We start from the raw sequence: 23,055 nt of genomic DNA, 5'->3' as shown, positions 1-23,055 counted from the left end.
CATCATCAACAATAGCAATTTCCCTGCCCATCTCCCCTATTAGAACATACTTAAAAGACAAAGTCACAGAAATTCACAGAAAAAGATGGGTTTTGGGGGTTTGATTTCTATGGGGCTAGCTAAGCAAGAAGCTTTGAGTGACTTTTTGCAACACTACACCTCCCAGACACAGACGAGCCATTAGAGCAACTGCTTTTCATTTTCTATAACGTCATTTGAAGCACTACAGTTGATGTTGGAACCAGCCCTATATCAGTAACACACCTGGCACCACAGCTTTGGTAAAGCTGTGGCATCGCTGCTCCGCACTCTACAGGCCAGGTCACCTTATAAAACGCTTGGCAATTTTCTGTGATTCAGTCTGTATAAAACTGTAGTGAGAGCTAATTTTCTAAAGCAACTCATCTGTTACAGAGGAGAGACTGACTTTCTCCCCATCACGTTCTGCCGTGTCATGTAACCATTTTTTTTCCCTTCTCTCTTTTGCAGCTTAATGTAATCTTCCTTGGGATTGCTCTCTATAAAATGTTTCATCATACTGCCATACTGAAACCCGAATCTGGATGTCTTGACAATATCAAGTAAGTGGTTGTCTTTTTTTCTTTCTCTCTGCCTCTTTCTTTCTTTTGCTGTTTATACCCCTGTTCTTCTCTGAAGGCATACAGGGGAATCAGCTCTGCTGACAGCAATGATAATAAGGGGCAATAGACTGGATTACAGCGCTGCAGAGTGGTTTCTAATGGATACCAACAAGTGGCTGATGATGAAGGACTGTCTTTGAAGTGACTCAGCTTGCATTAGTGTTCAGTCAGTGCCTGTGGTGGCATTTTCCATTCAATTTTGCATGAAGGAAGCAAAGTTACATTTGCTGTCCTTGAAGTAGGTAACCTCCTATTCCCTTTACATAAGAGGAAATTGTGCCCAGTAATTACCAGGTAATTATTGCAGTTTCTACAGGGAAGGTGTTGAAACTATTGATCATTACTATTTCTCTGCGGTGTGAGCACAGCCTTGCTTTTTTTTTGTTTATTTTGGCCACTGACAGATTTAATGACCCAAATTCTCCACACAACCTGATTAGTTTCAGCAAAGCTACCAGGGTTTACCTGGGGGTGCCCACAGCAGAGGATGCACTTGCCATCCTAGGCATGTTTTGCCCTTGACATGGATGATATCTGAGCCAGGGCATCTTACTGTCTAGCAAGCTGCCTCATTATATTGATAGAATATTAGTTTCTGCCAGTTCCTGTTTATCCAAGTACTTCTGGCTTTAATTACTTGCTTCGAAAATATGACTGGGATTTCAGGTGCAGTGCGTGATAAGATGGGGAGCCGGCTAATTAAGAAAACCATCTAATGAACTTCAGGAGGAAATTGTTGGCGTCAGTGCTTTAGCGCACATCCAGGAAAGAAGCGTGTTTTGCAATAATGCTGCTGGAAGTTGGTTGTCCCTTCTCTTCCATGACAGGAGCAGGAGAAGAGGCGAGAGGGGAGCTCGATAGGAAATGACTGAATAGCGCAGTTGCAAGACGATTCTCAGCAAGTTGTTGTTAATGCTGAGCTGCTCTTGCAGATGTTGCTTTAATTCAAAGTAGATCGGTTTCCCCTTGAAAAACTCCCCAGCAGGCAAGGCTCGCTGTGCCACTGGCATACCATGCCATGGCATGGTCTTTGGGGTGAAGTTTTTATATCTTAGGCTCAGCTTCTTGCTGGAGGGCTGGAAGGAAACGGGACCAGCTCCCTTACAAATGCAGGAGACCTGGTTTTGCAAGCATGCAGGCACAGCTAAGTGAGTCTGTGATTTTGTGAGTTCAGGGACCTGCAGGGTGTTCATCTGCCGTACCTGTCCCTGCCCGGCTTGTGGGCAGGCTACTCTGTGGTGTGTCGCTGTTTCTCCTGCCGTCACCCAGCTGTAAGACAAAACTGCAGGAGCAGTCCCTCCTGGATGTCCAGGACTGAGCCCAGCATGACGGTCTTTCATTCGTTTCAGACAGGCTTGGATGAGGCGCTAAAGGAATGGTCCATTTAATAACACTTGGGACTTGCAACGTGACTACTCGTCATGCATTAGTGCTATGGGTTTGTGTGCTGAAACAGTCTTTCTAAGGTTACCCACACAAAATCTGTCTAGAAAGCCATTCAGGATGACATTTAAATTAAAAATTGGGGAAAAAAATCAACTAAAAAAAAATACCAAAACCCTTATAATTAAAGCAGAGATAATAATTGCCTACTGAATAATCTTGCTTGTGCTAATCTGTAGTATCTTTGTTTAAAATGCCAGGAATCTATACAACCAGTTATGTCAATTACCATGTCATTGTAAAATATTTTATAGGTTCTTTGGCAGATGAGTGTCTATTCGTGATTTGACTTCATTAAAACATTTTGAAAACACAAGCAATTAAAACTCTTTAAAGTATGTTGCTGATAGCCTTCCAAACATTTTGCTTCACTACAAATGATTTTTTGTTTAAAAAAAAAAGAGAGAACTTAAAGTAAACTCAGGAGGACCCCAAGCTCAGCCAGAGTTTATCAAAACAAGATTTTCAGAAGTGAGTTGATTGCAATTTATGAAAACCTAAGTAGAAATTAGATGTTTAAGTTTCTAAATCAAAGTTATGTGTTATCGCAATATCGGATATACTTGAGTTAGGGGAAGGTGCAGATTTTTAACAGAGAGGGGAATTTACCTTTTTGAGATAGCTTTCCTAGAGATGTGAGGGACTCACCATCTCCAGAAATCCTTTAGGTAGGATCACAGTCTTGTTCTAGGTAAGAACAAGATCTTCCTAAATCTTTTTAGAGGTGACCAGAAAGAGCCTTTCTGAGCTTACCTCTGTGGCTTTACAGGGTCGGTCAAAATATACCCAGATCTCTTTCTCTATATGCACGCTGACTTCAGTGGCTCTCAGTGTGGTTCCAGAGCATTGGATCTTGTCTTGTCAGTTTGTTAAAAAAAGAACAAACCAAACCTAGGGCCTGGATTGGAGGGCCCCTTGCTGTGATCTGCATTTGACAGCTTTACGGCACACGGGGAGCTGAATGGGAGTTTGTTCTCCCAGTTCATTTCCTAGCACTGCTCTGTGTTGGGCTGTGGCGAAGCTCTCGCAACATAAATCCTGAGCCAGTTCAACAACAGCAAAATACTTGATTCCCTGTGGCAGTGTAAAAATAAAGGCCATAAAATATTTTAATAGGCTGTTAATAAGAGCTCCTGCAATCTGGTGCTTGCCTATGTCACTTTAAAGGTTAGAAATACATTATGAAGTATAGAAAATAGAGAGCCAAATAACTCCACTTAAATTAATGAACTTGATAAGGGATCAGGTGTCACCTGGGATACCTTTAATTACTGCACCAACAGAAAAGCCATTCAAAGGGCAGTGCCTGAACCAGATGCTGTGCAGCTGAAAGATTTGTAGGCACTGTGCAAAGTTGTAAAAATAAACTTCCCTAACCTTCAGGAACAGGCTCTGTATTATTGTGCCAGCATGGGAGAATCTGACATTCCTGCAGTGGAGCGCTGGGTACCTAGGGGTTACCCAGCAAGAGATTCAACGAGTAAATAGCTGGTTTACTTTTCACCCACATTAACTTTTCCAGCTTAGCCCAGCACTTTGGGGAAGGACAAATCTGTTGTTGGGTAGGCACAGTTAGTACTTCTCCACTAGGAGAGCATCCTGCGTGTGTCAGGTGGGTATTGAGCCAATTCAGGGGGTTGTACCCCCTAAAAGAGTGAGGTTCCTGCTCCAGTCCTGCTTTGCAGCCATGTGGTTTCTCATGGCGGGGTTGCATTTTCGGAGGGAGAGGCTTTATTTTGTTTGTATTTCCATATCAAAAATTCCCGTGTGGTGGGGAGATGTGAGCTTGTGTATGTGCTGTTCAGCTTTGCAAGGGTTTCTGTGCCAGCTGCTGACACCAGGAGGGCAGACTAGATGCCATTTCACGACAGGTACTGTCAACAGGATCTTTTGAAACAGAAGGGTTTGATTTCTGCCTTCAATGCATTTCAACAGAAACGTTAAGAGCTTGCCCTGGGTAGGGATCTCTTCTGCCCTTTAAAAATCACTTCTGTATGAAGCAGGGCAGAGGACACCGAAAAGGCTGCATGCATGGGTGGTGCACGTAGCTTTTGACCCTGCCTCCTCAGATGCTGAGTGGGAGGGAAGATTTCCTCCCAGCCTTTTCCAATGGTCATTTCTAGGTTGGAGTTGTTTTATTCAGCCAGTGTGCTAAGGTCAAGGCCCACTGTGGCCATCACTCTTTCTTCTCTTTGTGGCTTGTCGGCAAACACAGGTTAGCTGAAATGGATAGCAGGGAGGATCCTTTAGGCTTTGGTAGCTCTGTCAGCATCATTTGTGTCTCACTTGTGGCCCATCTGAGAGTGTAACTGGGGTGTGAATGGTCCACGAGGTTGCTCACAAACACAAACTGATCCACCATCAACAAAGGTATCTGGTAAAGTGTTGTTTTGGAGTTTTAGGTCCTGCAGCTCTTCCGAACCTACAAGGAAAGCGTGTTGCTGATAGGAAGGCAGTTCTTCCAAGCCAGGGACATGCCAGCTTTCTGGATGGTGAGAGCCTGCTGTGCGGCTTGCATCTATAGCCTGCGAGGTGGAGACTGTAGGCATGTTGGTACGGTGTTGATGCACCCTTGCTAGCAGATGGCTCCTCGTGAAGACATGTTACCAGCTGGAATACTTTAGACCAGCTGTGAGGCTGTTTTACCGGAGGTTGCTGCTGTGTGGAATGATTTCTGGAGTCGAGTAGCTCTAAGCCTTTCCTTCACACTTTGCCATTGTGCCGGGTAGATGTTAGATGTGTGAAATGTCTCAGACTGTCGGGGACGGGAGTACAGTGCATCTTTTTTATATTCACATTCCTCTAAGAAGCCTTATGTGACAAAGGAGAATGCATCTGTATGTGAACTAGTCCAGCACAGTTCTTAAGCTTTCCATCCATCAAATCCTTTCTGGGTGCAAAGGCACGTAACTTGCTGGACTAGGTCCTCACACGTCAGGTTTTCATCCGACCTGGAGCAGATGCTGCAACATGACAAAGCATCCGTATGTCTCCTAAGTCTTAACCCCATTCTCTGTGCAAAATGCAGGATAAGTACAGTGCTTACGTGAAAGCCTTGTTCTGCAGCCGTTTAAATACTGCTCATTAGAGTCGTCATTAGGGTTTTAGTAAAGGAACAAAAAAAAAAGATGGGCTACACTGATCCAGACATGGTCTTCACCATGTCTGCTGAAATCTGAGGTCCTCTCTGCTGTGTGGTGCACAGTATAGGGCTTGTTAATTAACGAAATGGCAAACTGGTAGAAAATTGGGTAGGGAGAGCAGTTATTTAGTTAATAAAAGCAGGTCCTGTAGGCAGCTTAGAAGAATTCATCAGTGTGGCTGGGACACTGCCATGCCTGGAATTACACAGGAATCCCAGCTGATCTCCAAATGTCCAGAGGGGAGAGAGTGAAACCTGCTTTCTCCTAGCAGAGACCAGAAGCCACTCTTGCTGTTCCTTACAGATGCAATCTTCCCTTTGAAGCTCCCGCAGACGCTTTTCCCTCTTCCCCCTGCTGCCTTGCTGCGGTGAGGTTTGTTAGTGTTTCCCGCAGCTACACGAGCCTTCCTGACGTCCTTCTGCACTGCAGTATGTGGCAGTGAGATTTTACTTTATTTACTTTGGAAGGGTGACACGTAGGCTTTAGCTGCTGAGCACAGTTACAAACCCACTAAAAAGAAGGCAGGCAGCAGAAGGCTTTGTCAGCTCCCTCCTCTTTTGTCTTATTTAGGTGGGTGCATTGTTGTTTTAGCCAGGATATAGCTTGGCTTGTGCTGAGGCTACCAGGATGCTCTTTAGAAAGGAAAACTTTTGGGGACCCTTTCAAAGAAGAGTGTGTCGGGCTGTAGTCCTGGGCTTGTGGGAAATGCTTGTCCAGTGCAAGAGAAACCTGCCCCAAAATCATCCAGGAAATGCAATTTTCTGTCTTTCTTTCAGACAGGGATATCCAGACTCTTAGCTGGTACCTCCTTTTGTTTCGAAAGAGTCAGTATTAATTAGGGGGCTTTGTGATAGTTTAATCCTGGCATTAATCGCTGTGCTCTTCTTGCAGTTTTCTTCCCTCTTGTGTAAACGTGCTCCCATCTCTTCTTCTTCGACAATAGGATAAGCACTCCGTCAAAAAAACGAAATTTCCTTCAAAATGTATTTATTCTGAACACGCAGGAAAGAATGTTTTCTGGTATTGTGGCTGGATTCACAAGAACACATGCTGAAATCCTATTAACGTGGATGATGCAGAAATGTCCAGCACTTCAGAAATCAATCCCACCCCCCTAGCCTCCAGGTAACCAAAGTGAGCCTCCCCAGGCTCACCAGCTGCCATGGGAGCCTCAAATGGTCTGAGGCTTAAGGCACACGGCCCTGATTTAATGGATAAATAAAAAAGTGTATGCTCTCCTCTGTTTCTGACTCAAAGAAAGCTGAATGGTCTCAGCTAACTTCAGTAATTATTTTCTCTCTTGAACTTACTCCACAGTGAAAGGCCACGTTTCTCATCTGCTAATTGTCCTCCGAGGAAATGCAGCCAGTAGCCCCGTGGGCTGTCGTAGGCTCCATCATTGAGAACCAAGCTCAGGAGGAGGTGCTGGGAGAGGGGAAATACCCATTTGTCTGTGTCCACAAGCACAGAGAAAAGCAGGTTAACCTGCTACACTGTCCTGCTTGAGGATGCGTCTTATTCAGAGAGGAAGACACCAATGCTGAGTGTCTAAAGCAGGCATTTGGCCTCCGTGACTCACAGGGCACCCCTTTGCAGCATACTCAGGCCTGATTTTCGGAAGCACAGAGCTCTAGTAAGAGCTAACAACGATGAGGAGGGTATACAGCTTCACTGTCAATACCATTTGGGGTTTACAGCAAACCTTGAGTTGGTAGACCTTTCTTTTTTTTTTTTTTTTTTTCCTTAGAGCCTCAGCTCCCAAATTAAACAAGACTCACACCATGCTCCTCTAATTATTTTTTCTTTCCATAGGAGTCTCTTGCTCACAGGCTTACAGAAATAAATCTGAGAATGTGCGACCTAAAAGCAAAAATCAGGAGCCAAATGCAAAGACTCAACATTTAATATTGCTATATAAAACCTCACATAGCCAAATCTGGGCTCTTTTTGGGAGCTTGGCCCAAGCACGGGGAGGCGAGGGGTGAGGGAAGTTACATGCTGTAGACAAAGTCTGTCGTGCTGGGAATTATGGTCAGGTGTACTACAGCATCAGACGCAAAAACGAGAAGCCCCTTTTCCAAAATGTGCCTCCTTTTCAACTTTACAAACCATTTCCATATCCTGCTCTCCCCATATGTTGTATGGGTGTAAGTGATTATCTGCTCATTTTCTTGCTTCTCAACATATGTATTTTATTTAAAGAGACATGACTAATTCCATCCCCCAGATTAGCTTGTTGTTACAGTCCTGCAGTTTTTCTTAAGTCATAAAAAACTCCTCGAGAGTTAGGTATAAAATTTAAACTAAAGGTTAAATAGAACTTCCAAAAAAACATTTGCAGAACTGTTTAAATGAAATCTTTGATTTAACACGGCAGTATTGTGCTGGCAGGAACAGAGGTTTACCAATCTCATTTTATTTACTCAGCTGATTGAAATGCAGAAAAAGTAAACATCCTGGGTTTGGTGCAGTGAGGAGCGAGCTAGATTTTTGAAAACGCAGGATTCCTTATCCTGTGGTAGGAAGAGCTTACATTACTGGTGCAGACAAATCATTTGTGGAGGGTATCCTTTTACTAAAGAAAGATTAATTTGTGCTTTTAGCCATTTTAAAAACAAGTGAAACTAGGGAGACAGCAAGGATTATTTCATATTTTTTCTATTGAGATTTAGTCGATTCACCTATCGGTTTCTGGATTTTTTATTTTATTTTTAAGACACTATAACTTGGATATAGTTTGTGATGCCAAAGGCTCTGGAATTGAATATCGCATTGGATTCATACCGGGGGGCTGGACTTGCAGAGCACTTTAATCTTTCATTACGTCTGGGTTTGCAGCTGCCTGGGAGTGCGCAGCGAGGATGCAGCACAGTGTAAGGCTCCAGCCCTTGGGAGCACGCCCAGCACAGCACCTGGGTGTTGTAGTGGATGCAGAAGGCCCAATCCTGTGTGTTCAGCATTCTCGATCCCCATCAGAGAAAGAGCTGAGGGTATGTGCAAACTGACAGAAAGGAGGTTGTGAAGACAGCAGCCGGGGCAGTATGCAGGGAGAGGGGGTTACGTGCACCCACACTGAACCCCGTGCGGATGTTAGGAGGTGTGTGTGTTGGCTGGAGTGGTGGAAAGGACAAGGTACAAAGGGTTTGAAACACAAGCTACAGAATACAAACAGTTACAGGAGCCACAGTGAACCTCTGTTAAACATGACCTGAAACCCTGACTGGTGCATTACCTATAACTTAGCGTGTTAAATAATACAGCAGTGCCTGTAAAAACAGGCTGTTAAAATTTTTGTATGGCCCTACTAACAAAGTAACAAGACAACCTGAGTGGGCTGTTCAGGAAGGTTGCACTGAAAATCTCTGCTTCCCTGCCAGCTGTGCTGTATGCTGCAGTTTTGGACTCTTTAACTTCTGGGGACAGCAGGCTGGGAGCACAGCAGCTCCAGGGGTGCCTTTCAGGGTGGAATCATCCTTTGATTTCCTCTGTAGGGAAGAATAACGTGATACCAGGGAACAACCAGAGCCCCCATTCTCTGTCACTGAAAGACTTTACCCTTTTTTTTTTTTTTTTTTTGGTAAGCATGGTCAAATGATCTGAATGCTCTGTGTGCTTCTGAAAACAAGGCATAGGTTTTTATCTCCCTTAGAAAACCTACCACCACACAAAGTTTAGGAGCTCAGGCTATGATCATTTTTTCCAATATGGCTTTGAGAGCTCTTATCCATTAATACCATGCCTTCATCAGCCCAATGGTTGGCTTCTTGTCTTCCTGGCTCTTGGACAAGAAAACTCCATGCTTTGTAGTCCCCTGGTTACCTCAGTGGTATTTCTATATAGCCTTCATCTACATCTCTCCATAGCAAACTTTGAGCAGGCAGCCTAAAACAAACCCAGAAGAATCACTTAGAGAATCACAGAATGAAGTATTTACGAGCTTCCTACCAAGAGAAGATATAACACATTTATATTTTGTCAGGGCGTGGAGTGTGTGAGCACCCTGGAGACAGAAACCCTGCTTATGCTGAAAAACCATCTGAGATTGTATTTCCGTGTGCCTTTCTTGCCCACTGATGTCGACTGAAGCATTGGATTTTGTTTGCTGTTGTCTCAGTTTTTTACAGCATGGTTTGGTTAATATCTGACTGTTTGGGCTTTGGGTTTTGCGTCTTTATCTGTGGCTTTTGTGATGGCTGTGTTAATGTTGCACGGTGATTGGAAAGCACTAATCTTTCCACTGACACGTGTCATCCTCCCAGAATTTGGAAAAAAAAAATCAATCAGTGGTTATTGATCTGAGAGTGTGTTCTGGAAGATATTAAATACCTAAGGTCTTTCTGTGAACCCATAAATCATGATTATTGTTTTAAAAGGCCATACATTTTAAGTATTTTGTCAGCAAGCCCTGCTGGTGCTGTTTGTGAAATACAAATGTGTCTGAAGGCTGTGCAGAATCTGGATCGTGTGGAAACAATCAGATATGTGGTTACACATTAGCGTGTTTTGAATAATCATGGCATGCCTTTGCAAAGCTAGGAGGAAGGAAATAAACAGGGAAGGCAATTCAGAGGGTAATTAATTACTTACAGAAAATTAGGCGAGCTTAACAGAATTGCTCTTTCCAATTGCAATAATTAAGAACAAATCTCAGAAAGCAGGCCATGACTTCCCAAGGCAAGCTGAGTGGGAAAAGGGTGATACTTCTGCCTTTGACAGAGAAAAGCAGACATAGGCCACCCCAAATCATGCAGGGCCAAGGGAAATTTGGGTTCATTTGTCCGGATAAAATCTTCAGAGCTACTGGTGGCACATCCCCAGTGCAGATGGGATGTCTGGTGGCCACACGTGCCGTGGAGGGTTCACCTCTGATCACACAGCCCTTGTGTGCTCATCATCACTTCCCTAGGAAGGGTGAAAGGATTTGTAGCCTGCAGGAGCTGCTGGCTTCTCCCTTCTGCCAGGAGGTAGGACCCCGACCTTTACAGATTTCCAAGGAACGTAAAGCCAGGGGTTTCTTCTGCAAATGAAGCTGAAAGGCACACGGCTCCTTTCACAAGCAAGTCAGTCTTCCTTCAAAGCAAGACCCACAAATAAGCACCAGTGGGCTGGGGGGAAATGGAGGATGGAGACTTGTTGCCAAAGACGGGGAAGCAGCCAAAAGACGAGACCTAGGGATTATTTCTTGGAAGCCTGTGTGATGTCAGGGAAGCCTACATCAGCAGCCTAAGGAAGGTGCTTAGGAAAAGATTTGGCTTCATGCCACTTACGTGGTAACTTTGTCACCAAATGTGAAGACAAATCCTTTAAGCACTCCTTTATTGCTTGCTATTGATTTTTCTCAACGTGAAGATGCTCCTCCACTAATTAGCGATGAACTCGTTTGCTTTATGAGGGCAGTTCTGGACTTTCCAGCTACTTCCTGTAGATTTTCAGAAGTTCAATAAATCAATCGTTTGTAATCCTTGAAATTAAAAAAAGAAAAAAAAGGAAAAAACAAACAAACCTCCCTATTGCCTCATATTGGCAGACAGTGGGGAGGCACAATAGCACGCTTTATTTTGTGTCTCTCGTGCTTTTCTGCAGGAAACATCTGTCTCTGTACTCTATTTGTGCCGTATTAAAATGAATTCCATGGGTCTTTCTGAATGTGCTAGAGGGTACGCATCATCCATCTATTTTTATTTGGGTTTCATCACTCATAACAGCTACTAAAGGTCCTGTTCACTGTGCATTCACTTTGGCATTTTTTGCTTGTGAGCCAAACCATGTATTTTGGGGCCCAAGCTCTGAGTCCACATGCTTACTCCATTCAGGCCTTTTGCTGATACCAGAGATATGGGAAAATACTTCAACTTGTGAAAAGAGTGATAAGATAGAGTTAGATGAAGTTAAACCATAAAGGGCTGAGTAAAATGGTAACATGTGAAGTCGATTGGTTACGCAGGTTTTATTAGAGGTGTAGTTTTACAGTAAATGTGGCTAAAAACTACACTTTTTAAATAGAAAAAAAACCTCTTCAAAATGTACGAAGAACAGTCATTATTCTTTTAAATGAGAGTTGCATAGCTGCTTTTTGATAACAGGCATTGTCAGTTCATCAGCTTTCTAAGATGAATGTAAAGGTAAATTCTTGCCTTACTGTTCCTGCTTCCAAAAAATGAAGGCTTTAATAATCCAGAGTGATGCCAAACTACCTATGTGGAAGTGGTTTGCACTGTAATATATAACTTACAGATTATCTGTGCCCCTGTATTGAGCTGTCTCTGTATATTCTGGCAGTTCGATCACCTTGTGTCAAAAAGGTACATGCTGGGTTTTAAAAAGACAGGCAGCTCGAAGGAGACTTCCAAGCTTCTGTCTTTTCTGTGTGTTGAAAACTGCCCAGGATGCATTAGTTTTGAAATTTCTTAAGCATCCAAACAAGGACATAAGCAGCTAATATTAGCAACTTTAAAAATCTGTATTGATCTGGAAATATCACTGGAACGTAGGAAGTAATATGAACAATCCTTTCTCATAATTTACAACAAAAGTGCTTAGGGAAAATGAAAGACATCTAACTTAAATAAGATTTTGAAAGAGTTTTACATGATGTGTAATTAACCTTAAGAAGTCTTTGCCCCAAGGTAATGTCAGGGCTTTTTTAAGATTAGAAAATGGATTAGGTATTTCTGTGGATTGGTAGGCCATCCACTATCCATCATCTGGGTTGTGAAGAAACTCAAGGGAAGGAAGGTAAGATTTGCAGGGTTATAGGAATAATACAGCTACTGAAGATCAACTTTTTAACTTCAGGTATTTGAAAGTTAAGCCCCCAACTAAGACATTATTCAGATTTCCTCCCTAGTTATTAGAGAAGGGCATTTCTTCAAGGAGTGGCAAAGTCTCACCTGCCTTAAATACCTAGTCGGGATAAGTTGCAATTTGGGGGTGCCAGTCTCCTGTTAACTGTGAAGAGATCAGAGCTGCATAGTTAAAATTGAACGGGCTGAATTCCATGGTTACCACCAGGAACCGGGAAGGATTTATCCCAATCAGTTCTGGAGAAACCATTTTATCTCCAGCCTCTCAGGCTGTGTAAGGCTAGGTTTTCCAAGGATTTATGCTTCGGCTATTATTTGCTTGCACTGTTAGTAAACATAATCTCAGTTTTCCAGTTAGCAGCTACATTTTACCCTGAGCTAAGACTGTTCCAAGGCTTTTTTCTCATCTTAGTGATGTTTTTAAACGTGTTGCAGATAATAACACTGTATTAATGCAGCGCTGATAGATTTCACAGATTTTACCTGAAAAAAAACCAAAAACATTCTGGAGTAATTTTTGTCAGACATGAATTGTTGCTAACACAAGAGTTAGGCTACTTAGGACATTTAAATTGTTAAAATGAAAAGGAAGGATCTGTATTTCACGAGGAGTATCAGAGAGTAAGTCCTATGGGCCATATGTATAGAGAAGTGAAGTGTTTGGGAGTTAAGTGTTTGAATGTCTCACTTCTTTAGGCACCTGCATGCTTTGGGCAGTAGCTCCTAGGCACATCCATATCCAAATGGGGTGGAAATGGGGTACAAACTGCTTGGGTGTTTTTGACAGTTCTCTCTAGAGCTGCTTTGAAGTGTTATCCTCAAGCTAAAAAGCAATCCGAGTTTAGTGATTTCATGTTTTGTCTGTACAAAGGTGAAACAGAGCCTTCAGTTGCCTTGAAGAAAGGCTACTGCAGTTCACCGAATTACGTTTGCAAGGGTCTGGGTAGCAGCAACAGAGAAAAAAATCCTCCGTCACTCCTCCAAAAAAAAAGTCACTCCTCTGCAGGGCCATCGTTTTGGTGGCTATGCACAGAAATCATATGGGACACGCATAGGTACCTATCACACGTTTCCATCCATTGAAGGCACTACATTAGGATTATGCAGCATGTCTGTAGCCAAACCCAGAAAGGAGCCACTAGGCCCTATTTTCTTCTTGTGGTTTTTAAATACCATCGGCTTTTCTCTGTTCCTGGTGCCTCCAGCGATGCATTTGCAGGCACAAAGAGCACACTGCCTCAGCCCTAGGTGCTAAGCCAAAGGAGCTGAGCTTTTCTTTGGCTTGGAAGTGGGGACTCAGTTTCCTGCATCAAGCCACCTCCTCTGCACTCATTTATCCCTCCTGATCAGCACAGGCTGAAGCATTTGAAGGGAATTTATCACTGAATTAATACTTCCCCGGTGCAACAAGACTATCAAGGTGTGCTTTGTGCTTTCCTCATTTGTCATTAGATACTGTTATTGAGGCTCAGCTCTCGTTCTTTGCATTGGCGTGCCCAATTTCCCATTTTCTGAGCACAGAGATGAGTGCAGGGCACAGGAACAGTGGATATATTGCCTTTATACCCAGACAGAAGCGGTACAATTCAGTTGTGTGGGATGAGGCATTCATTGCCATGGGGTAGCTTGGATGTCCTCAGAGGGCCGGCAGATATGACACAAGATCTAAGGCATGCAGCTTTCAGCATGGCAGCAGATGAATGGAGGAGAGCCTGCAGGGACGGCAGCCTGGGAAGATGAAAGGGTGGTTGGATGCTGGAGCAGAGCTTTGGGGATCTGTCAGTGACTGGCGAGGATGAAGGCAAGTTCAGTCCCAGGAGCCTACAACAGCAGTTCCTTGAGTAGTTGTCCCCCATGGTTTTTCCTCGTGCAGATGAGCCCTGTTGAAGCCAGGCATAGGTTTAGGTACCAACTTGAGCAAACCAGTTCATATGTTCACATACTAATACAATTAACTATTTTCCATGAAGCTCTGAAAGATGCTAATGATCTCCTTACACCCTACATAATGCTTTTTTAGTCTGCAAGGCTATTGCCCATCTACTTGTTTCTCACTGCTCAGAAGGGGGCTAGGGTAAATGTAGGGCAAAGTGTGGCCAGATCAGCCCATTCGGTGATTTTTCCTATTCTTTCCCAAAGCCTTTGAGTGACCATGCTAGGGTGAAGCTGGGAGCAGCATCACTGCCTCTTCTGTCTCAGCCAAGGACAATGCAGAAGGTGTCCCTACATGGCTCTAGCCATTGCAAGGAGAAAAAAACAAAGCCTCATTTTGGAGATACCTAGCAGCCCTCTCGGTCAAAAGTTACTGCTGAAGATCATTCAGCATCATCCAGTTTCTTTCTAAATCTAACATGAAATGAACATATTGAGCCAGCCTCTACCTCTGGCACCCGTGGCGCCACTGCCATGGATCACTGGGTCAAAAGCACTGGGCAATGAGGGGAGAGAGGGCCTGGGAGGTGGCCTGCCCTCTACACCCATTGTACATCAGCCATCATGCAGGCAGGGAGAGGCACAGAGTTATGGTTACAGCTAATTTTGTTGTCCCCATGGTGGCAGAAAGTTGTCTGGAGTGGGACCCAAGCTGCTCCTTCACCAGTGGCAGCAGGCTTCTTTGCTCTGCTGAGTCCTCTCTTTGTCCTTCCCTGTGAAATGGGAGTAAATAGGTCATTGGTTTCTGTCTTCAGGCTTTTAGAAGATCCTAATGCCATTATCTCAAAAAGAAGATAACGCTGTAGTCTGGCTCCTAAGTCAGCAACTTGGGAGTTACGCTTACGAAAAAATAAAAAGCAATAAGGAGGTTCCTGTAATACACTACAGTGCATCAGATGGAGAGCACTGGAGGTGCAGTGAAGTTTTGCCATCTGAATGTGTGCAAGCTTTCCATGGTGGCTGTGCAGGAGTTTCAAAGCTAGTTTTCTCCAGAGAGATACGTTTTGTGTGTACCAAGCACACCTGATGTGGTTCTGCCTTCGGTTTTGGTGATGGCTGGTGGGAGAAGGGGGGGTGACTAGCAGCAAGCTATATTCTCTATACGTCGTTATATTTCTAATGTTGGTGTTCTTGTCTTTATGTCTACGCATTCTTTAGCTATGAGGATAACAGACCCTTCATCAAGTAAGAATGACCTGAATGGCTGATAAATTTCATTTATCAGTGTGGTCCCATGAACCAGCTGTCAGATCAATATTGAAAAATCATTAAAGCTTCTGTCATTCACATTTGAGGCAGAAGAGCAAACTGTGCAGGAAAATGGCCAGGCATACAGCTAACATGCAGCGTAAATGTGCTGCATGCGTATCGCCAGCCAGTTGTCGCTGTATTGGCTTTGTGTTCTTTGATTGGGCATAACTTGAATTCAAGGTGAAAGTTCCCGATTAATCTTGTGTCGTACAGACTTGTTATACCAATAGCAACCTTCCAGTCCGCTGTGCTCTATCCCTGAAAGTGCTTTATGACAATACAAATACAGAAGTCAATTTTAAAAAGGGTACACGGGTGGTACTCCACACGATTCACATTCTGGTTAATGGGTGCAGTGCATGCTAATCTGTATTCAGTGCACAGTCTCCTTACACACTGGAGTACCCAATTGTCCCTAATTGTACGCCTCTAATTTTCAATTATACCAGAACATGATGGTTTTATTTCTTTATTGCTCCAAAATTGCACTATGGAAAAGAAAAAAACATGAAAAACCAACAGCAAGTCTGTACAAAGGAAAAAGCAAAAACCACAAGCCACACCAAAACAAAAACAAAACCAAAAACGCCAAGCAAGCCAAAAATGCCTAGAAATTACGTGCCTTAGGGCATCCGTGCTTTTTTCTCCTGCAAACAAAAAGTAAAGCACAGTAGCACAAAATAGAAGCAGATCGACTTTGCAGTAGACTTTCAGTTTGTTCTTCTGGTGAAGAGTCCTTTGTGTCCATTCCTGCAGCATCATTCACACATTCTCTTTCATTGCTTGGTTCTTTTTTCTGCGGGTGTGGGACAGACCCATTCAAAGTAATCTCCATGCCCTCTTTATCTCCAGGTCTGTTTTCTGAAGCACAACCCTGTATCTCGTACAGTTTGCCCTGTTGAGGGTCTTCTAACCCAAAGATTCCTTTCCATCACTGAAGGTAGCATATTTCCACTCTCCTTGCTAAATAACTGTTTCACTCCTGCGCACCGCTGCAGCCAAAGGCTCTTTGATCGGGTTCAAGAGCTGGCTACACTTTAGGGCAGCATAGTTTTGTGATGTCCTGTGGATCAGTTTTGAAAGACACTGTTAATGTAGGAACCTTTTAATCACGGTGAGAAGGGGGAAGAAATAAAATGGTGTTTTCCACTTCATTTATTTTTGTTTGTTGGTTGTTTTTTAAGGAGAAAAAAAATTGTATTTTAAAAATTGGCCTGCAATTAAGATGATAATGTGCTCTCACTGATGGTGGAATCTCAGGGAGAATAATAAACCAAGTGGCTAAATCTGTAAACTTCATCTAGTGGCTACCTTCCCGAAGTGTTTTGAGAGTGCATTTTCAATTTGCATCACGGTAAATATTTATTAGCAGGATTGACTGGAAATGCTTCAAAGGAGCTGTTCTGGTCTGATAGATACATAATAGGGATTTTTAAAGAACTGTCTAAGGAAGCGGTTACCTTAGGGAGCTCTGCTGGTCATGTGGTTAAATAATACATATTTTATAAACTTCAGCGGAAGACATAATGCTGTATTTTCATTCTAATACCTAAAGAAAAACAACAGTGAACATGAATACGACATCAGTATGATTCTGTTTGTGACAAGCCCTGCTGAAAGCAAGAGGATTCGAAGCTGCAGCTGCCATAGAGACTGTCAGCCTGCCCTGCACACGACTTCTTTTTCCCCTAAGCTGCTGCTGCCTTATCTTTCTCTCCCCTGCCCCATGCCCTCCCTGCTTAGCAGACGAAAAACCAAATATGCCCAAACTCCAGACATGTTTCTACGAGGCTGAAGTGTCTTAGTGAGTTAAAATTTAGGCAGGTCGTTTAAGCCCTTTTGTAGCACCCTGGGCTGCTTCGGGGCAGGCAAGGAAGCAGAGTTATCAGTTGGCTGCAGGCTTGTCTGCTCTGGGGAACCAAAGGGTTAAATGGTGAGGAAAAGGAGCAAAGAATGGGGATGACTGATGGGTATCACGGCTTTCATTTTTATGATTTTATACCTGTTTATGCCAGGGGTAGAGAGAAGAAAATCAAGGTCATGAGGGAAAGGGCAAAGGGATGCTCACAGCACTGCTTGCTATGCAGCTGTGCTTTCCAGCTGGAAGTTGACTGTGTCCTCTATGCAGCAGCTATTCCCTTATAGCTGTAGGTAATTTAGCAAGTGGAAATTAGGTGGATGGTTAGGAGCAGGACCCAGTCCCCCCTCTGTCCCTATCCTGCTTGTCACACTTTACCTTGTGTCCTGGAACTGGAAGATTAGCCTCTGAGGAGTTAATTTAGCACATGGCTAACTGTTATTTAGTACGGTGACATGGAATGCTTCTCCTGCCATCTCAGCTGGGCTTAAAGCTTGCCTAAAATCCACCTGAAAAAAAAAAAAAAAAAAAAAAAAAAACACGCAGCAGCCATCCCTCGTCCCTGGCTCCTCCGCCTGTCCTTGGCATCTCCACGGGGGAGCCAGGCACCGTTTCCCAGAGGCGCAGCAGAAGGACTGTCTATGCTAGCAGAAGGTTGCTGGGAGTAAGCAAGTCAAAATTACAACCTGCCTGTGTTTGCTTGAGGAATATTTTGGGCCAGGTAGTGGCTGCCCCCTGCTCACAGAACCATCCTGGGGCAGAGCAAGCAATAATCTTAGTTTTGCAGCTGATGTGAAGTAGGATTGGCACTCCTTTTCTCAGGGCAGCAGCTGCTGTTGGAGCAAACGTGGTGTGAGAGTGCACAGATGTTTATATATATGTATTTCCCTCATCACACGGTGGAAGAAGTGTGAAGCAGGGTCACAGAGAACCTCCTTTGGTGGAGCTGATCTAGCAGGAGGTGAGGGCTTGCCCACCTGCTTGTCGTTGTTTGTCTGGCTCACAGGTATATGGGAGACTAGCTAAAATAGAGCAATAAATGTGTCTTGGTGTTAATGGTAAAGCAGCTAGTCCAGCTGGCAATCCTGCCCCAGTGAAACCAGTGGACACTAAAAAAGTGACATTTAGAGTTGTTGTTTTGGTTGGTTTATTTTCTTTTTTTTCCTGCCATGTACAGAACCAGCATCTACATATCATTTACATAAGCACTGCTTTTACATTAAAAAAAACCCAAACAACATCAACAACAAAAATCCAGAAACATTGCAGATACAAATATGCTTTGGTTATGATAAATTTCCATGCTCATAACATTTCCATTTCTGTATATTTCCTCAAGCTTGAAGACTTGCAAACTGCATCCAACTGAAGACAAAAATTCCTACAACTCATATTGATATGCTATTTTCTTTTTGCTAAAACCACAGCCAAAGCCTTCCCTGTTTGCAGACATGTGCCTTCTTTTGTAGACGAAAAACCAATCCCTTTCTTTCCCTTTTTTTTTTGTTTTGTTTTGTTTCTCCTAATAGGTCCTGGGTTATAGGTGCAATAGCTCTACTCTGCCTATTAGGACTGACCTGGGCGTTTGGACTCATGTATATTAATGAAAGCACAGTCATCATGGCGTATCTCTTCACCATATTCAATTCTCTGCAGGGAATGTTTATATTCATTTTCCATTGTGTCCTCCAGAAAAAGGTAAGACAGACGGTTCCCAGTGGCAAAAGCGGTGGTAATGGTGTGTTTTGTTGCCTAACAACCGCAGCGTAACGTTATCTGTGTGCTCTCAATTCCTATCTAGCAGATTTGTCTCTCTGCACCTAACAAGGGCGGTGTTGAGGCTGGAAAGCTGCAGGTGCAGGGGGATGAGGTGATAAGGAAGATATGTGCCAGTGGCATTTCAGCAGCCGGGGTGCTGCCGATGAGTGTGGTGGAGGCAACACACGAGACAGCTCACGGTTTGCAGGGCTTTACGGTAGCAAACCTGTAGAAGGGCTTTGCCGGCTCTCGGGCAGATTCTCCTTTCCCTTGTGCCAGTGTGAGATGATGGGAGCGACTCCACAGGCATCCAGAGGGTCCTCGTGTGGCTGAGTGCTCTCACAGCAAAATGAGGCTTTACATCTTCATTTGGGCCCTGCAGGAAATCACCCCTTTCTGCAGCAGTGTATATTGGGGGAAGTATGTAATAGGGACTGCTTCCCCTACTCTTGAGGACTGAAGGACCTATGCTCTGCAACAGTTCATTCGACTTCTCATTGCTTGGTCCTAATGGGGGATTTTGAAAATCTTCCTTGAAACAAGCACAGTAAGTGCTTCTTGGTGGAGCTTGAAGTATGCCCCAATTAACATTTGCAAGATAACAGTGGAATAACTTAGGTAAACTCTGATTAAAAAAAAAGAAAAATAAAAATCTTTGTGTATATATACATCAAACTTACAGCCTCTGGCAGTCAGCAGTAAATATTTTTAAGAACCATTTTATTCTCCACTGAAATTCAGTAGTGCAGAGCCCTCCCAATCTGTGCATGTGTGCTGATAACTTTCGATGTACATCGTGGTTTCAAAGGCCAGTTTCTTCATCCAAGATAAACATAGGGAAGAGATGTGGGTACGTCCGGGCCCCAATTTCCCAGCGTGACCAGTGGCTTTTGCTGGAATGGCTTACTGGGAAAAGTCAGGGCCAGGTTGAGGTCTGTTCTTCACCCAAGGGCCTCAGGCTTTCTCCTGCATCACACGTTTTCCTATAGCCTTGAATGGGAAGTGAGAACTGGCCTAGGAGAACAGAAACGAAATTCCTCAGAGCAAGTGCACTCTGCAAGTGGTGCTTCGGGAGGATCTGCAGAGCCATATGAAAACATCATTTTTGAATCTGAAGACTTCCGTGGTTCAGAGTTTTGTTGCATGCCATTTCATCTCAGATTTGTGCAATTTAAAGCTTTAGCTAGATGCAAATGCAATGCTGATGATCCTAAAGCGTTTGACAAGAATGTTTCCAGGCAAGATGATGATAAGAATGTAGGAAGCTTCACCAGTGCTAATTAAAACTGCAGGTGCCCCTCTGACAAGGAGTTTGAATTTCTGCACCATTCTCACTGTCCCATCCTCTCACCTCCAACCTGCCTCGCAAAGGGTCAGTCCCTAGCATGGCATCCCAGTACGGCACTGTACTCCTTGCCTATCGGGGTGCTCGTTTGACACTCAAAACCCATGCTCCCTTCTCCCTCAAGCCAGTCTACACTCTTAAACCATCCCCGATGACTGTGGGATCGCTCCTGATTTGTGGTTACATAGAGGGGAGGAGAGTGCAGCCGGTACCTGGCTGTGGGGGGGGTACATCTCTCTGATCCAGGAGCTGAGGGAGGAATTATTTCAGAGGAGAAAAAAAAAAATCCCTTCCTTTCCTATCTATCATGGACTAGAAAATCAGCAAAAAGCTGCAGAGAGGCAAGCAGTGGGTGGCTAATTAAAGCAATTGAATTATTTTCCCTCAGCAAAGGATTGATTAGGCACTCAAGTATATTGGGCACTCGTGGTATTGTGTTTGTCTCAAGCGCTTAAGGAAAAGCCTAATGAAAAAGCTGTAATTTGCTATTTAAACAGTTGTTTCACAGAGTTTTCAAATGCTCATAGACGGTCTGGGGAAATTTCACAGCTAACTGCATGCTCCAAGTAACCTCAACTGGTGTTTTGGGCAGGCGTGTATTTTTTTTTTTTTTCCCATCAATGGGCAACACGACCGACTTTTGACTTTTCAGTACAGTCTGTTCATTGTCAGTCAAGTCCCATCTGCTTTCTGGGTATCGTTGCCCATTAAGATCACACGTACTCAGATCTGCAGCTTAGCTCCTGCCCTGGCCCAGCTCAGTGTAGCTCCCAAAAAGGTGGCAAGGCTTTACTCCAGGTGAGGAGCTGCCCTGGTTTGACTGCAGTGCCCATTGAAACCATGACTGGCTTGTGCTGTGCTGTGGCTCCAGCCACCCCTACAGCCTGTGAATATAATCACTAGGGATGCTGGCTGTACAGTTTCCTCAAATTTCAATTTGACTGAAAGAAACAAAATTAAAAAAAAAAAAAATCAATAGCTCTTATATGTTTCTTTTGGATTTTTTTTTCTTCTTAGTCCCTTGCCAGAAGCAATAACTTCTAGTAGCTTGATGAGCCAATATGCCAGTTTACATCAAATCTATGAGGATATTAATTTTCAGTCATAAATAGTGTATCTGTAGTTTCTCCAGTGCTCCTTTGATGTGCCTCAGAGGTAGCTACAACCAACTGGTGTCAACGAGCAGCTTTGCTGCATAAAAGCAGTTCCTTATGCCGTCGTAAATGGTGAGCTAACATGTTGGGAGCATGTTGGGAGCATTCAGCTGCAAGGCTTCTTCCCTGCAACAGCTATCGTTTTAATGAACCACCAAGGAAAAATCAGGGGCTGTGTTGAAAATCTTAAGGCTGTGGGTTGGAGGAGGAGCTGCCTGCTAACCACCATTACTGTTTCTTTGGCTAGGTACGTAAAGAGTATGGAAAATGCCTGCGTACGCATTGCTGTAGTGGGAAAAGTACAGAGAGCTCTATTGGCTCAGGAAAAACCTCGGGGTCACGGACACCTGGAAGATATTCCACAGGCTCACAGGTAACCCACACTTCTTGTGCGCATCCCAACACTTGGCACTTCTACACCAGTATCGTTCATGTCGGGTGGGAAGCTCTTCTCCATGCCTCACCCTCCCAGATTACAGCAAGAAGCTGCCTTAGAGCTATCCCGAGCACATTGCCAAGATTTCCCTCCTTCACAGACCTGAATTCAACATGACTGCTTCTCTTGGTATGTGATGGCAATTAGTGCCTCTCCAAGAACTTTCTAAATAATTGCAAGGAGAGCAAAAAGTCCAAATTTGCCTCCCAGAGGCTAGTGAGTGCTCATAACCAGAGCTGCACCGCCTGCTTTCCATGGAGATCAGGAGCTGGGAGCATTTTGTCAGCGTTGTTCTACATCCTGGCATGTCCTTTAATTGCGAATCTGAAGGTTCTTGTCACTGCTATTGCCATGTACAGGAATGATACAATAACAAACAAGTATTTTTCTTGCTAGAAAAGGACTCCAAGAGTCTTGCAGCCCTTCACAGTGAAAGGCTTTATGGCATTCAGTGGTTTGATCAATTCCGTTGCCTCACTCGATATTCCTCAGTTTATAGATCTGTTAAGAGAATCCATTGGGGCCAGATTATTTTACTAAGTCACTGGATTTTTTATGCTCTGGTCATCTAAATTTTGGGGTTTGTGTAGATTGTACACTTAGTAATTTTCAAGCTAACTTGTACACACAGATACAGATTTATGGAAGAACAGTTAATATAAAATGAAGAAGCTTACTTCTTAATCAATAGGAACCAAACACAAATTTATTCAGTATTACTAATGGAAGTAATTATACATGACAGTTCAACTATTAAATTATGAAAGACATGCAGCGAATAACAGTCTATAACCTCCCAGGAAAACATAATGTGCGATTTATGTCTTGGAGCAAATTGTTATTTATTTTCTATGGCTTCCAAGATGTCATCCAAGAGCTCCACTTTGACATTTACTTAGGTTTGGATGTTATGCAGGGAAAATAGCAGCGATAGAATATGGGGCTTCTCCCCAGAAGGCCATCAAATCCTATAGTAATCAATAATGTACAACAATAATGTATCCAGTAACATTTAGGTGGGTGATTTCAAAGCCACTGGCAGCAACCCCCTTGTTGCAAGGGAGTTTTGAAGTACAGAGGCAGATTATTTTTCATTTAGAGGCTTGTCCTTGGAAACGAGGGAAATGCTTGAATCCTATCACAGGCAGGAGAAGCCTCAGAGAGTGGATGGAGATCTGAGTCGTTGAGTATATCTGACCCCTAACTAATGACTAGAAAAGTCTAAGAGGAGCAAAACTCATTAGATCCTTTTTTTACCTCTGAGAAGCACTTAGGATACAGAATAATTAAT

The 23,055-nt window shown here is 43.6% G+C and overlaps 1 protein-coding gene across 21 annotated transcripts in view; it reads left to right on the top strand.

Annotated features, from left to right (window-relative positions):
* The window catches only part of ADGRL3 (adhesion G protein-coupled receptor L3), a 535,525-nt gene that overhangs the window by 477,826 nt on the left and 34,644 nt on the right, over positions 1-23,055 (top strand). For 14 of the 21 annotated variants that reach the window (XM_048067842.2, XM_048067827.2, XM_048067821.2 and 11 more), the window contains 4 exons: positions 490-581; positions 15,121-15,147; positions 18,601-18,769; positions 21,576-21,701. In XM_048067842.2, coding sequence (XP_047923799.2) covers positions 490-581; positions 15,121-15,147; positions 18,601-18,769; positions 21,576-21,701 — 414 coding nt within the window. The remainder of the gene's footprint in view (positions 1-489; positions 582-15,120; positions 15,148-18,600; positions 18,770-21,575; positions 21,702-23,055) is intronic. The other 7 variants (XM_048067824.2, XM_048067830.2, XM_048067832.2 and 4 more) reach the window with 1 other exon arrangement.

This window comes from Anser cygnoides, chromosome 4, assembly GCF_040182565.1.
Source record: "Anser cygnoides isolate HZ-2024a breed goose chromosome 4, Taihu_goose_T2T_genome, whole genome shotgun sequence".
Taxonomy (NCBI): Eukaryota; Metazoa; Chordata; class Aves; order Anseriformes; family Anatidae; genus Anser; species Anser cygnoides.
This window is presented reverse-complemented; position numbering and strand designations above follow the sequence as displayed.